Below are 13,396 nucleotides of genomic sequence, written 5' to 3'. Positions count from 1 at the left end.
CAAGTTAGCAGAGAGCAAAGTCCAGAGCTGATTTCAACATTTATGACCTGGTGAAGTTTAAGCATTATGGTCTGCTACACAGATGTTAAGATGCTTAGTTTGAAAAGACTTATTAAGGAGCAATGAACTATCCATGTGTTGATGCCACTATTCACACAAGTATAGGCATGAGTGTTGGAATGATTAATGTGCCATACATAGCTGGATTCTGTTTAAACACTTCTTTTCAGTCTTGGATTTCCTCCTATCCTGTCTAACTGCAAATCATCAATGCAATTTTAATCTCCTGTAGCTAAGATGTAGTGGCTACCATATAAAAATCTGAAGAAAATCGATCTTTCTGGATGTCTAGATGGAACCTCTACACACACACACACACATATATATATATTAAAAAGTATAACAGTACAACCTTGATTTTTCTAGTCTGTTGTAAGACTTTGTCCTTCTTTTTCTTTGTTCTTGTAAGAACATGAACTAGGTGTTGTGCCAAAGCATAATTTCCCATGCAGCTTGCTCTCACTGGATTATTGAAAAATCTCTTGCATTCAAAGTGGCAATACTGAAAGAAGGCTGCATGATTTAATTCAAAGCCAGGTCTTTTATTTTTAGTTTTTTAATCAACTGTATCAAGGTATATAAGTGAGAAGCCACACACCTGATGTCATGAAGATCTTTTTCCAGTTTTAGTCATATGTTATTTTTCACCTTGAATTCATGGTTGTCATTTATTATTTTAAAGCAACTAGTTATCATTGCATCTGTCCTATAGAAATAACTGTTAAAAATAACTGGTTTTCTGCATATTATTTGATCTTTCCTATAATCAGATCTTTAATCTTTCTGCTTCTTTTGGGATAGTTGCCTCTTCTAGATCCATAACTTTGGAGGAATCTGAAGAATCTTGATTCTAAGACCCATATCCTTCTCAGATTTACATTTTTCCCACTTTCCCTTCTCTGAGGATTTTAGCTTTTCTTCTATTATCATTGATATTTCTTCTTTATGCTTGGAATGCTGTGTTTACATTTTTGGTTGTCTTTTCATTTCTTCTCTCTTATTTTCTCCTTTTCCAGTCCATCATTGTCTTGGGGGGGGGGGGGGGTTTCCTCTGTTGCTCCTTATGACTGCATAATTTTCTTCTGTCACCAGTTTTCCTATTGTTGTATTGCAGATGTGGATGACTTCTGTGCCAACTTTAGGCCAGGTCTTCCTCACCATCTTTGTAATTTTCTCAAGCGATATTTGAATGAATTCTTTTGAAGTTTGGCCTTTAGGCTCTGGAAAATATCCAGCAGTTACTTCAGTTGTCTTTGTTGTTGTTGTCTCAGCAAGTTCTGTCAGTGTATCTACCCACTATGCAAACGTGCTAAGCAGACAAGAGGTAAGGGATGTTCAGAACTGTTACACTTTCTTACAGTGATTTGAGATGTGACCAGCCTCAAGATATTTGAATTTTGAACAACTCCTTCCAAGATGTTTGATGGCCCACAATGTAAACACTGTTTTTGTCCTCCACAGTAATTTATCATGACTCTTGAAGAATCCAATATGCACAAAGTTTGGAATGGGCATCTTCACTTCCATAGTACCTGTAACTTGTCCAAATACCATTCAGGATTTTCTAAAGAAAGATATGCTATTCTTAACATTAGAGACCTTGCTCCATTTAGAAAATGTTTTCACTAATATATCATCATTTTCTATTTGAAATATATTTTTATCGTCTTTACCTAACTTCATATCATGATTTGTCCTGTAAGACTAAATCTTCTAGTAGATAGTATCTTGTTTCGATGCCTTCTTTGAGATTGTAGAGTAGTTAGAGATTTTCAGCTCCAACTACTCTTTAAGGACTTTCGTGACTTGCTTTGGCCTTTCGAGAGTCCTCACTCTAGGTGGAATGGGGGTCATTTTTAATTAAACTCTGCATATAAGAAAAGAAAGGTCGGATAACCTTAAAGAATCCTGTATTGAGTTTTGGATTTCTTGATAGTAGCAGTGGAAAATATTTGGTTTTGATGAACATTGCAAAACGAAAAGGATGAAATTTGAAGAGTTACTACCAGAAAAGTAATCCAGCACTAAGGAGAATAGAGTTACTGCTAGCAAATGAATTCCACATGGTCTGTCAGAGAGTGCCAGCAAATGAATAAAAGATCCCACACTGAAAAAGTGCCTGCAAGAGAGAAAGTAATCCCACTCAAAAGACTGAGCCTGCAAAATAATTTAAAAAGAAAGATCACTAGAATATCAGGTTCCACCTCACCCCCTCTGCACAGAAAGCAAATGGAAGTGAGTCGACATGCAATGATCAAGCAATCTCAAGGGTGAATGTACTGTAGCCAGGACCAGCAGACTACAAGAGGCATTCAAGTCTGTGACCTCAACACTGCATAAAAATGCAAAAGGAAAGATTCACTGCCTGAGGGAGATGTCCTTAGGGAGCGAGGAGGAATCACCAAGAGATTTAAGCTGTCATAATGAAAGCTTTCAAGAACTCTACTACAGAACTCGCACTATTTCAGACAATATAGTGATAACGTTAGGGATGGTGGCATTTGTCTGCTATTCTTCTCAGGTGCCAATTAAAATCACCAATAGTTGTGGGCCAGCTATCCTGTGACTGGTTTAGGGTAAAGAATAGCTCCCTACTAGTCTTCAAGAGTCAGTTAGGACTAAATGGCTTTGCCTACTACTTCCTTTGAGGAAGTAGTAGGTGTTAGTGGAGTGGAAAAGCTTTCATATTAGTGGGAGGTCAGACCTTGGAAGATATCAAGTTTAAATCAATGCAGAAATCATAAACATTCCACATACAAGTTAAAAAAAAAAAAAAAGTGCATCACCTGATTATTGTGATAAAGTTTTCCCACTTAGTTACAATATATATTATACTTGACAAGAAATTATATTTTTCTTTCAATTCTATCTAAGCATGAGGTAATGTCATGACTAGACAACTTGCATATAGAGGCTGCTGGCTTCACACAGGGAAGTTGTGAAGCCAGCAGCTTTGTTTGGATATAGGATTAAAACAAGAATGTAATTTCTTGTTAAGTATAAAGTACATTGTAATCAAGTGAAAACATTTTCCACAACTATCTCTCATCCAGAGTATTTAATAATAAGGTGATACAACTTTTTGCTACTTATATATGGAAAATATTTGAATTCTTCACTGATTTATTCAGTTAACCTTACTTTCAATGAACTGATCAGCTTCAATTATCAATTATCCAAATGCAGTGACAAATCAATTTCTCACTGCATATGGATAATTGAGAAAGGGTATATACATGCACACTTAGTAATGATTTTTTTAATATTATCAATTTATCATTATTTTTCTATTAATGAATAATTTTTTATTAGGTATAGAAAAAACACAGATGAAGCTGCTTTCACAAATATTTTCAATGGTATTTTATGAAAACAGACTTTATTTTTAAAAATATTTAATTATTACAGTGACATAGATATTACATAAGAGATGCTAGCAATCAAATGTTTTTTTTTATATTACAATAAATATTTTGCCCTAGTACGACTAAATTTGTAGCTCTTTTTTCTTCTGCTGTTTTTCAGGAGAATTCATTCGTTGAAGCTATAACAAAGAAAATTATTAAACACACTCAAGCAAACTAGCAAGAAACTGATATTAGAATAAGCTTCACAGCTCACACATGTAAAAAAAATTATATAGAATTTATTCAAAAACTCCAATATAATCCAACGTTATGTGGACATCGTCAGGGAGGTAGACCAATATATTTCATCCATATATGGATGAAATATATTAGAGTTTTTGAATAAATTCTATATAATTTTTGCTACAGGTGTAAACTGGTGTCCAGTTTACATGTTCTATTAAAGCTATTAATTAGAAAGTGATATTTTCTAACAAGAGTAAAAATAAATTATCAGTAAATTTATAAAATGAAAACCGAAAACTAACAAGATTCGCTACAAAAATTGCCAGCTTTGCTACCATGCAATAGTACTATTGCATGCTGCCACTTTTTAATGAAAAATGTGCTGTCATGCCATAATTAATATGCGATGCAATTGAAAAGAAATACATGTATGCAAAAACGCCACACTACAGATGTTGAAAGTGATGTCTCTCGTGTTCTTGAATTCTTGCTGAAATGTATCTGTACATTTTGAACATCTGGCATTTCTGTTGTATGAGGATGATTAGAATGTGCAATTCCTTTTTTATATATAATTTTCCATAAGAAATCTGGTAACAAAATCTGAACATCTCCTTGATAGTAATCCTTCTCAAGTTAGGAATTGGACTTCCATTCTTAAGGATATATATATAAAATCCACCTTCAGACTGGCGATGCTGGGGTGTCATTTCTTGTGGGCTACTCTCTCAAGCTTCAATCACAATTTGAAGCTCAATGGATTCATATCGGGACTTCCAGATAGCCAACTGGATGGTGATATGTGGGTGAGCACATTCACTTCCAACCACTGTTCTGTGGCCCTTGCCTTATGTGCAGTCCTGTGGGAAGGCCCACTGCCTACCATGAAACAATATGTTGTTCAGGAGCCATACCACAGGTTCCAGTATTGTGTCTTGGTAACTTTAGCAAAAGATTTGACCCCTTTCTCACAAGAATGCAACTTGGACATCCTATGTCACCTCCCTCAAAACTATCTCTGACATAGAGTCATGACCTCTCTGAATCCTAGGTGCTATGGCACATGCTGTGCAACCATCCTGGGCATATATCTGATTGTAAAGGGGATCGTAAAACACATGAATGTTGGCAGCACACAGCACCATTAAGGGAAATGGGCTTGTGTAATTCTGCGAGCAGTGCAGGAAGTCGTAACAGTTATGGCAAGACTCTAAGCAATTAACAGAAAAGCATATTTACTAATTTTCTGTTTAAGTAAAGTGTGAGGAACCGTTTTAGGGAGGTGTTAGAGAGGATTTCGGATGGAAGAAAGTGTACAACATTGGTGAAGACATAATTCAAAAGCAATTCTAAGCTGTGCAATTGAAGTGCTTGGTGAAACATCCGGAAAGATTAGAGAGCAGAAGAAGGGTTGGTGGTGGAATAATAATGTACAAGAAGCAGTGACGGCTAAGAGGAAGACAAAGCAGAAGTGGGACACGTCAAGAGTAGAAGAGGAGAGAAGAGTACAGAGAGAAAAAGCGAGAAGCCAAGAGAGTTGTTGCACAGGCGAAGGCCATAGCATATCAAGACCTTTATGATCAATTAGAAAAAAAGGAAGGAGAGAGAAAGATTAATAGATTGGCAAAATGTAGAAATAAGGCATCAAAGGACATCGTACATGTGAAGTAGATCAAAGACTCTGGAGGAAGGGTATTACGGAAGGATGTGGATATAAGAAACAGATGGAGAATATAATTTGAAGGGCTTTTGAATGAATAAATGCAAGGACTCGGAGAAGATGGGAAGCCTTATGAGTGGATGCAGAACATTAGTAGAGTGGAAGTGAAGGAAGCCATAAAGAGGATGAAGAATGGAAAATCGGTGGGCCGTGACAGGAAACCAGTGGAGGCATGGAAAGCACTGGGGGAAGAGGGAATTGACCTACTGTGGGACCTGTTAATAAAAGTTTGTTGACAGGAAAATATACCCAAGGAATGGAGGGAAAGTACTCTTCTCCCCATCTACAAGAGTAAAGGGGATGCACAAGGCTAAGAATTACATAGGAATAAAGTTGATGAGTGTGCTTAAGGGTCAAAGCTGTATAACTGAGAGGAGACCTCCACATAGCCTTTAAAGGAATGCAGAGAACCGACCAAATGTCCAATCCTCACCTTCTCGTGGTGCACCCTGTTGGGTATCTACCTGGATACCGAACGAACGAGGGTGGGCTGGCAATTTGGGATTTAGTCGACCAAATTGTATTCTTATTGGCTTAAACCAATATACAAAATGATGGTACAACATGACAAAATTTCATGCCGGCTGAGGCGTCGCCCAGTTAAACAAGGCCCCGTTGTTTTCGTCAGGGAACCAGGGTGAACAGCGAAAAGTCAGCTACTGGAACAAATATGAAAACACACCCCAACTCAACATCACCAGAGTTAAAGATCAGTACTATCAACATAAGAAACACCTGATTGGCAAAGAAATGGAGCTAGCTGAGGAATTAGATAATTACCAGATCGACATAATGGGGGGGTTGAAACAAAAACAAAAACTGGTGAAATCTTTCTGAGCAATAAATACAAAATGTTATATTCAGGCAATGACAATCAAGGAAAAGAAGGAGAATCCATAGTATTCAACACTAAATACGAGGCTAATCTTCTTGAATGGCAGGCAATCTCAAGTAGAGTGATGTGGCCAAATATCAGAATGGGGAATTGGACAATGAGACTTATTTGTGCCTATGGTCCCACAGAAGATTCTACTAAGGTAGAAGTGGAGGAATTTTTTGATTCTTCAGAGAAAGCAACTGACACAATGAAAAAGGAAAAGTTGGTTCTTATTAGGGATCTAAATAGCAGAGTAGGAAATGATTGTCAGACATACAGAAATATTTTGGGAAAATTTGGAGAAAAGAGCAAAGCTAATAATAATGGCAAATACCTGTTGGATTTCTGCTCAGGACATGGACTGGTTATTACTAACACCATGTTCCAACATAAAAATGTGCACAGATTCACATGGAGAGAAGAGGCAAGGAATAAGAAAAGTCTCATTGACTATGTTATTGTTGATAGTGATGTTTTCCCACTGGTGCAGGACACCAGAGTGTACAAAGGATTTGAAATTGGAAGTGATCACTATTTAGTCTTGAGCAGGATAAAATTGAATTTCATATTGAGAAGAACAGGTACGAAAGTTTTAAAGCAAATAAAAGTTGAGAAGCTCTCAGAAATGAACTGTAGACTAAAATACACAAACATTATTCAAGAAAAAAAAAGAGTTTGAGAACAGGAACCAAACCTTGGAGAAAACCCTGATTGATTCAGCCAGAGAGGCATGTGGTGAGGTTGTCTGCAAGGATAGAAAAATCAGAACTCCATGGTGGACACAGGAAGTTAAAGAGACAATAAAGGAAAAAAGAAAGCATATCAAAAGTTCCTGGCAAATAAGTCAGCTTGTGCTCTTAGAGAATACAGAGACAAATGTAAGAAAGCAAATCACTGTGTAAAACTAGCTAAACAAAAGTAATAGGAAGAATTTGGTAAGAACATAGAAAATAAATATCAAGAAGGTGGCAAGATATTCTGGAGGTTGTTAAAGAAGCTCAGAAATGGATGAAAGAGTAAAAGGAGTCAGAGTGTTTAAAAGTGATATGAAAAAGGGTGAAAAAGATATCCTTGAAGTATGGAGTAATTACTTCGAAAAATTGCTAAATGAAACAAGCAGTGATAGCACAGTGTTAAAAAACACTCAACAGGCATACAGTCAGGAATACATACCCATACTTGAAGTAGAAAAAGCCATCAAAGGCTTGAAATGTGGAAAGGCAGCAGGAGTAGATGATATTCGACCAGAAATACTGAAGTATGGTGGTATAAGAGTCTTACAGTGGCTGCACTGCATAGTTCAGAAAGCCTGGACAGAGGGACGAATTCCCGATGATTGGAGTAGAGCTCTCATAGTACCCATATATAAAAAGGGAAATAAAACTGAACGTGAGAATTACAGGGGTATTTCTCTACTGAGTGTTCCTGGCAAGATCTATGCAAGTATACTTGAGAAGAATTGCGGAAGAAAAGCTTGGTGAAGAACAAGCTGGATTCAGGCCAAATAGAGGCTGTCAGGATCAGATCTTCACTTTACGACAAATAGTCGAGAAAGCATGGGAATATAACAAAGATCTGTATTTAAGTTTTGTCGATTTTGAAAAGGCATATGACAAGGTACCAAGAGAGAAGCTATTCAATATGCTGCAGTTATATGGTGTCAATGGGGCATTATATCAAGCAATACTCAGTCTTTATTTGAGTTGTAAGTCAGCAGTTAGAATTGAAGGGAGTACAGGAAGATGGTTTAATGTTAAATCTGGTGTGAGACAAGGATGTACATTATCCCCTCTGTTATTCATTATCTATATGGATCACATTATGAAGGAAAGTGGTATTAAACATGATATCAAAATTGGAGATGTTAATGTCAGCTCTTTGCTTTATGCGGATGATGTTATACTTCTAAATAAATCCGCTACAAGTCTGCAAGATTCTCTGACTAAATTGAATAGCTGTTGTAATAAATATGGTATGAAGCTCAGCAATAAAAAGACAAAGACAATGAAAATAGGCAGGATCACTGAAAATGTCAACTGTGTTGTGAACGGAGAACCTGTGGAACAAGTAAAACATTTCAGCTATTTAGGCACGATTTTTACTGAAGATGGTAAATTAAATATAGAAATAGACAACAGAATCAGCAAAGCTGGTATGGTGGGAAGTCAATTGAATAAATTCATATGGAATAAGAGAGAAATTAGTCAGAATAACTAAATTAGCTATATACAAGACAGTGTTCAAACCAGTTTTAACTTATGGATCTGAGATCTGGGTCAGAAGTAAAACACTTGACCAAAGATGTTTTACTTCTGAGACCGCAGATATGAGAGTCCTGAGAAAGATTATAGGCGTGAACAGATGGCATCAATGGCAATATCATATTAAAAACGAGGATATTAGGAAAGAACTTGACATTGTCAGCATCCAGGAATGCATTAGCAGAGCTAATCTCAGGTGGTATGGTCACTTAAACAGAATGGGCGAGGAAAGATTAGCAAAACAAGTGTTCTCTGCCAGGTTGGCAGCAAAACGACCCAGAGGAAGACCAAGATATAGGTGGATTGATACGGTACAAAGTGCCTTAGACGATAGAAATATAAGATCTGATAATGTTGGAGTCTTGACAAGTAACAGACTGATTTGGAGGAAAATTGTAGATAGGAAGTTAGTAATGATGTAATTTTTTTTCATGTAGTACTATCATATCCTGTACACCCATTGAGGGTACATGGCAGGAATTTGATGATGATGATGAAAAAACACTGCAAATATAATACATGATGGTACAAATTAAGTGGATATTGAATCCAACATTATTTCATAGCCGAATATAGAAACTACAAGAGTTTCGTGCCGAATATATAGAAACTAAAAGTTTCGGCGGATGCCAGCATAAGCAACCTTATGGGCAACTCGTAGTAAAGGTGGAGTAAGCTCCAGAACACTTTCCTTAGTATTTTCCATTATGTAAAGCTGATCTCCTAGAGGGCATGTATGATAAATAAGCCTTTGGTTCTCTATTTCAGTAATACATGGTGTATTTATTTTCATGTTTATTCAAAGAATAAAAAAAAAAAAAACTAAACCATACTATACTGACATCAGAGGTCGCGGTATCTCTCAGATACAATTTATTGTCAAATATCACAAACCTTTACATAACATGTGTTAAACCAAACTGACAGCAAAAAAACAGTGTGGAATATCACTCGTAACATCTGAATGCACAGCTACTCAAGACCTCCAAGCTATACACTGAATTGTGTAAGAATATTGATATTAAACATTTCGCATATATCTGTCAGATCAGCTGTTGCAAAGTGGATGGCAGCCAGTTGACAGATCTGGAGCTGGAAGGTAATGTCATCAGGAAGGTCAGTGACTTTAAATACTTAGGTTCAACAATGAAAGAGGATGGTGAGGCTGAGAAGGAATTGGGATGCAGGATACAAGCAGGATGGAGGAACTAGAGAGAGAGAGATGGCTGGAGTGCTATGTGATAAGAGGGTGCCGATCAATCTAAAAGGCAAAATCTACAGGACAGTAGTGAGACCAGCTATGACGTATGCTTTGGAAACTGTGGCCCTGAGGAAAAATAACATCAGCAGGATGGAGGTAGTGGAGATGAGAATGCTTAGGTGGATGTGCAGTGTGACCAGAAAGGATCATCTGAGAAATGACTATGTAAGGGGAATTGAATAGTGCAAGTTACGAACTTAGGAGCAAAGATACGGGAGGCAAGGTTGAGATGGTTTGGTCATGTGATGAGAAGGGAGGAAGAGTATGTGGGAAGAAAGGTCATGCAGATGGATGTGCAGGGGAGAAGGAAGTGCGGACGGCCTAAGAAGAGATGGATGGAGGTGGTGGAGGAGGACTTGAGGATGAAGAACTTGGATGTGGCTACAGCCTAATACAAGAGGTTGTGGAGGAGACTCACCACAAACGGCAACCCTACTTAAGTGGGAAAAGCTGCAGAAGAAGCTACTTTGCTGTTTAATAGGCTTTCTGTTTTTTATATAGGTCATTTGCAATAAAGTTGTTAATGTGTCACTTTCATTATTTTGCATAGTTAATTCAGACTTATTCAACACTTAAATAGTCAAGATAATAATGTAATTATTTTGTTTTCAATATAAGTTTCTAGCATTAATTATATGCCAATAGACAATTCATTCAGGAGAATAAGAAAAACAGAATAAGGTGAATCCATTTTTAATGATTTGTTTCAATCATTATTATTACAATATAAAAAAGTTTTATAATTAAACTGGACATAATAAAATGGGAAAACTATTAATTTTTAATATTCTTCATCTTCTGCACTATTATGGGATTTAGGTAGGTTGTTAGGTACAGTTGTTGAATTTAACAGTTGCTCATAATAAAAATGATAAGCTCTTGGAATAAAATGAAACCTTAAAAACAGTCTTTACCATGCACAGATTGAATTGAAGCTTGCTAAAAATCAAGGCAAGGCTGTTATTATGAAAAACGTAATGATAAATCAATGGAAACTGGAAAGCCAAAGCTTGTATTGTAACTAGAACTACTTAGAAATCTGATTGTTCTTTGTAAGTGGAAACATCACATTCGTTAGCAAGCAATAGAGGAGTAGCAATTATGTAAACATTCATAATTTTAAACTAGCAAAAATGTTATATTGAAAATGTAAATAACTATTTGGGAACATTGATCAAGTGTAAACAAGAGTGACATTCAAACCTATAGAAACAATTTGTAAACTACTACGATCTCCAAAGATACCCATCCTTTCTATAAGTATTCTGGAGTCTATAATATCCCATGCTCGTGTGGTTCAAGTTACATCGGCCAGACTTCGAGACGCCTCGAGATTAGACAGAAGGAACACATTGGTTATGTTAAAAACAACAGACAAGACATATCAGGCCTGTCATCACATTTCTCCATAACAAACCACATCACTGAGTGGGACAAAAGCTGTACCCCTTACATAGAAGAGGACTACTGTTCTTGAATGTTTAAAGAAGCTGCCACAGTCACAGATAACCTTAACAGGAATCAAGGTTTAATACTTCCAGAGATACGGAAAACCCTAATTAGATCTCTGAACACACAAGAAATGAACTTTAATGCAAACTATAGAATGTTCCTTAGCAAACTAGTAAATCATGTACATGCGATACATGTATTATTTTAGTTTGTAACTATAATTTTTAGAATTTACAGTTAAGATCTATTTTGTGATATGTTTTAACCTCAGTGCTTGTATCCTGATGATGCCAACAGCTTAAGTTTGGTGAAACTAGTCAGTATTAAATACTTATCCATTTACACTTGATCAATGTTCCCAAATGGTTATTTACATTAGTTCTGTGATCAAGAAAATACACGCTCATTATGCTATATTGAAAAGTTTACCTTATCTGTTACATTCAATTTTATAGTAAATGACCACAGCACAAATATGAAAGTGGTGCATTTGCAACTTTACAATAAGTCACATTAGTTACACTGGGATAATGACCAGTGCTAAGTTATGAATCTGCCATATTTGACACTTTACAATGTCTTTTTTTTTTTTTTCTAGAAAGAATATTTACATATAAAGAAGTGAAATTTATTCATTACTTCATGATAGAAAATGTTGAGGGAAGGAACAAATTCGCAAAATTTCAAAGGTTATTATTAGCCTTCCCAGCAGAGATAAACATTTGACATTTTGTCACCATCTGTACTACATAAAATGCCACTGAAAAGTACCAAATATGAATTCCCCCCCCCCCCACACACACACTTGCTAGTTTAGCATGATGGTGACGATATGAAGAAAATGAGAGAGAAGTCGAGAGAAGAGACAGATAGTTTGAGAATGTTGGCAGTGGAAGACATTCACAACAGAAAAATGAAGACAAATGGAAGATCGATATAATGATAAATGGTATAACAAAAAATTGTAAACCAAAAAGGGGATTTAGAAGAATTTATATTCTTCTAACTGGAAATCATCATAATGGTAGTGAAGCTTACACCATACCTCTTCTCTCAGCAAAACTGCAATTTGTTCCACTGTCACTATCCTTCAATGGATACCTTGCATACCCACAAGTATCTTCAGATAGCAACTGCTGAGATATGGACTGGCCTAGCCTACAAATGCTCCTTCAATTCATCCTACATTTGAACACACACTCATACCATTAAATGATCAATGCCAAACAAATCAAGGCAGAGTTTTTAGGATTAACAAGTTCAATGCACAAAGATTAACTATGAGTACATTGGCTATCTGTGTAATTCTTTTTGAATTCCATCAAGCTGTAACATGCTCATTTGTTGGACAGATCAAATTTATTACAAGTATAAAAATGGTCTTCAAATTCTTACTTGAGCTTCACACACACAAAAATGAATCTCCCCTCTCTTCCACAAGATAGTCAAAGACATGATTAAATAAGGGAACAAACAATATTAATTATGTAAAATGAAATCATAATTAATAAATCCTACTCTCTTTTTAAGAAATCGTTTTGGGTGGACATCAATACAAATTACAGAACCAAAAGATATTTTGCACAGCTTCAATGAAACAGATTCGAGGTTCATTGATATAAATCACAAACATGCAGTTCAATAAAGCTTTCCTGCAATTGTGAAATGCATGTATATTAATGCCAGAAGTACCAGAAACAAAGGTGGAAAGTTTTGGGCATTGGATGACTTGACCAAAAAATATCAGCATTAGTAAAAGAAAGTTGAGGAAGATTATTTGTTCATGAGAATAAGAATGTGAGGAACATATTATTTTCAGGGAGGATAGAGAAATGAGATGAGAATGATGTATTGCTAAGGAGAGCAGAACTGCAATTAGCAAGAACAGAAGTTCAGCAGGATGGATGAGGAAAATAGGGCATTTGAAGATATCTGGAGTCAAATAAATGCCTATAAGACAAAATATACAATTAGTTGCTATGATAAGCTGTAGAGAGTGTAGATGGTATACACTGGCAAATTAGCTTAATGAACATAAGAAAAGTAATTACTATGAATGACTTCAACTATGATGTAAAAATGGATGAAAGAAAAGGAGGGTCAAATAAGGAAGGAAATGGAATTTATGCAGCTGTGAAGATACAATCACCTGAAACAGCAGTAGCAGAAATA

At 36.1% G+C, this 13,396-nt stretch overlaps 2 protein-coding genes across 2 annotated transcripts in view; one reads left to right on the top strand and one right to left on the bottom strand.

Moving 5' to 3' along the window:
• The window catches only part of LOC150095740 (uncharacterized), a 79,908-nt gene extending 76,478 nt beyond the window's left edge, over window positions 1–3,430 (top strand). Inside the window, exon 6 of the mRNA XM_090409948.1 lies at window positions 3,373–3,430. Coding sequence (XP_090266074.1) covers window positions 3,373–3,430 — 58 coding nt within the window. The remainder of the gene's footprint in view (window positions 1–3,372) is intronic.
• Window positions 3,431–3,438: 8 nt separating this feature from the next.
• The window catches only part of mRpS23 (mitochondrial ribosomal protein S23), a 46,562-nt gene continuing 36,604 nt past the window's right edge, over window positions 3,439–13,396 (bottom strand). The window contains exon 5 of the mRNA XM_090410508.1: window positions 3,439–3,604. Within this exon, the coding sequence (XP_090266634.1) occupies window positions 3,548–3,604 (57 nt within the window). The 3' untranslated portion in view covers window positions 3,439–3,547. The remainder of the gene's footprint in view (window positions 3,605–13,396) is intronic.

Source organism: Typopeltis vanoorti, chromosome 20 (genome assembly GCF_054136105.1).
Source record: "Typopeltis vanoorti isolate ZY-2024b chromosome 20, IOZ_Tvanoo_1.0, whole genome shotgun sequence".
In the NCBI taxonomy this organism is placed as follows: Eukaryota; Metazoa; Arthropoda; class Arachnida; order Uropygi; family Thelyphonidae; genus Typopeltis; species Typopeltis vanoorti.
This window is presented reverse-complemented; position numbering and strand designations above follow the sequence as displayed.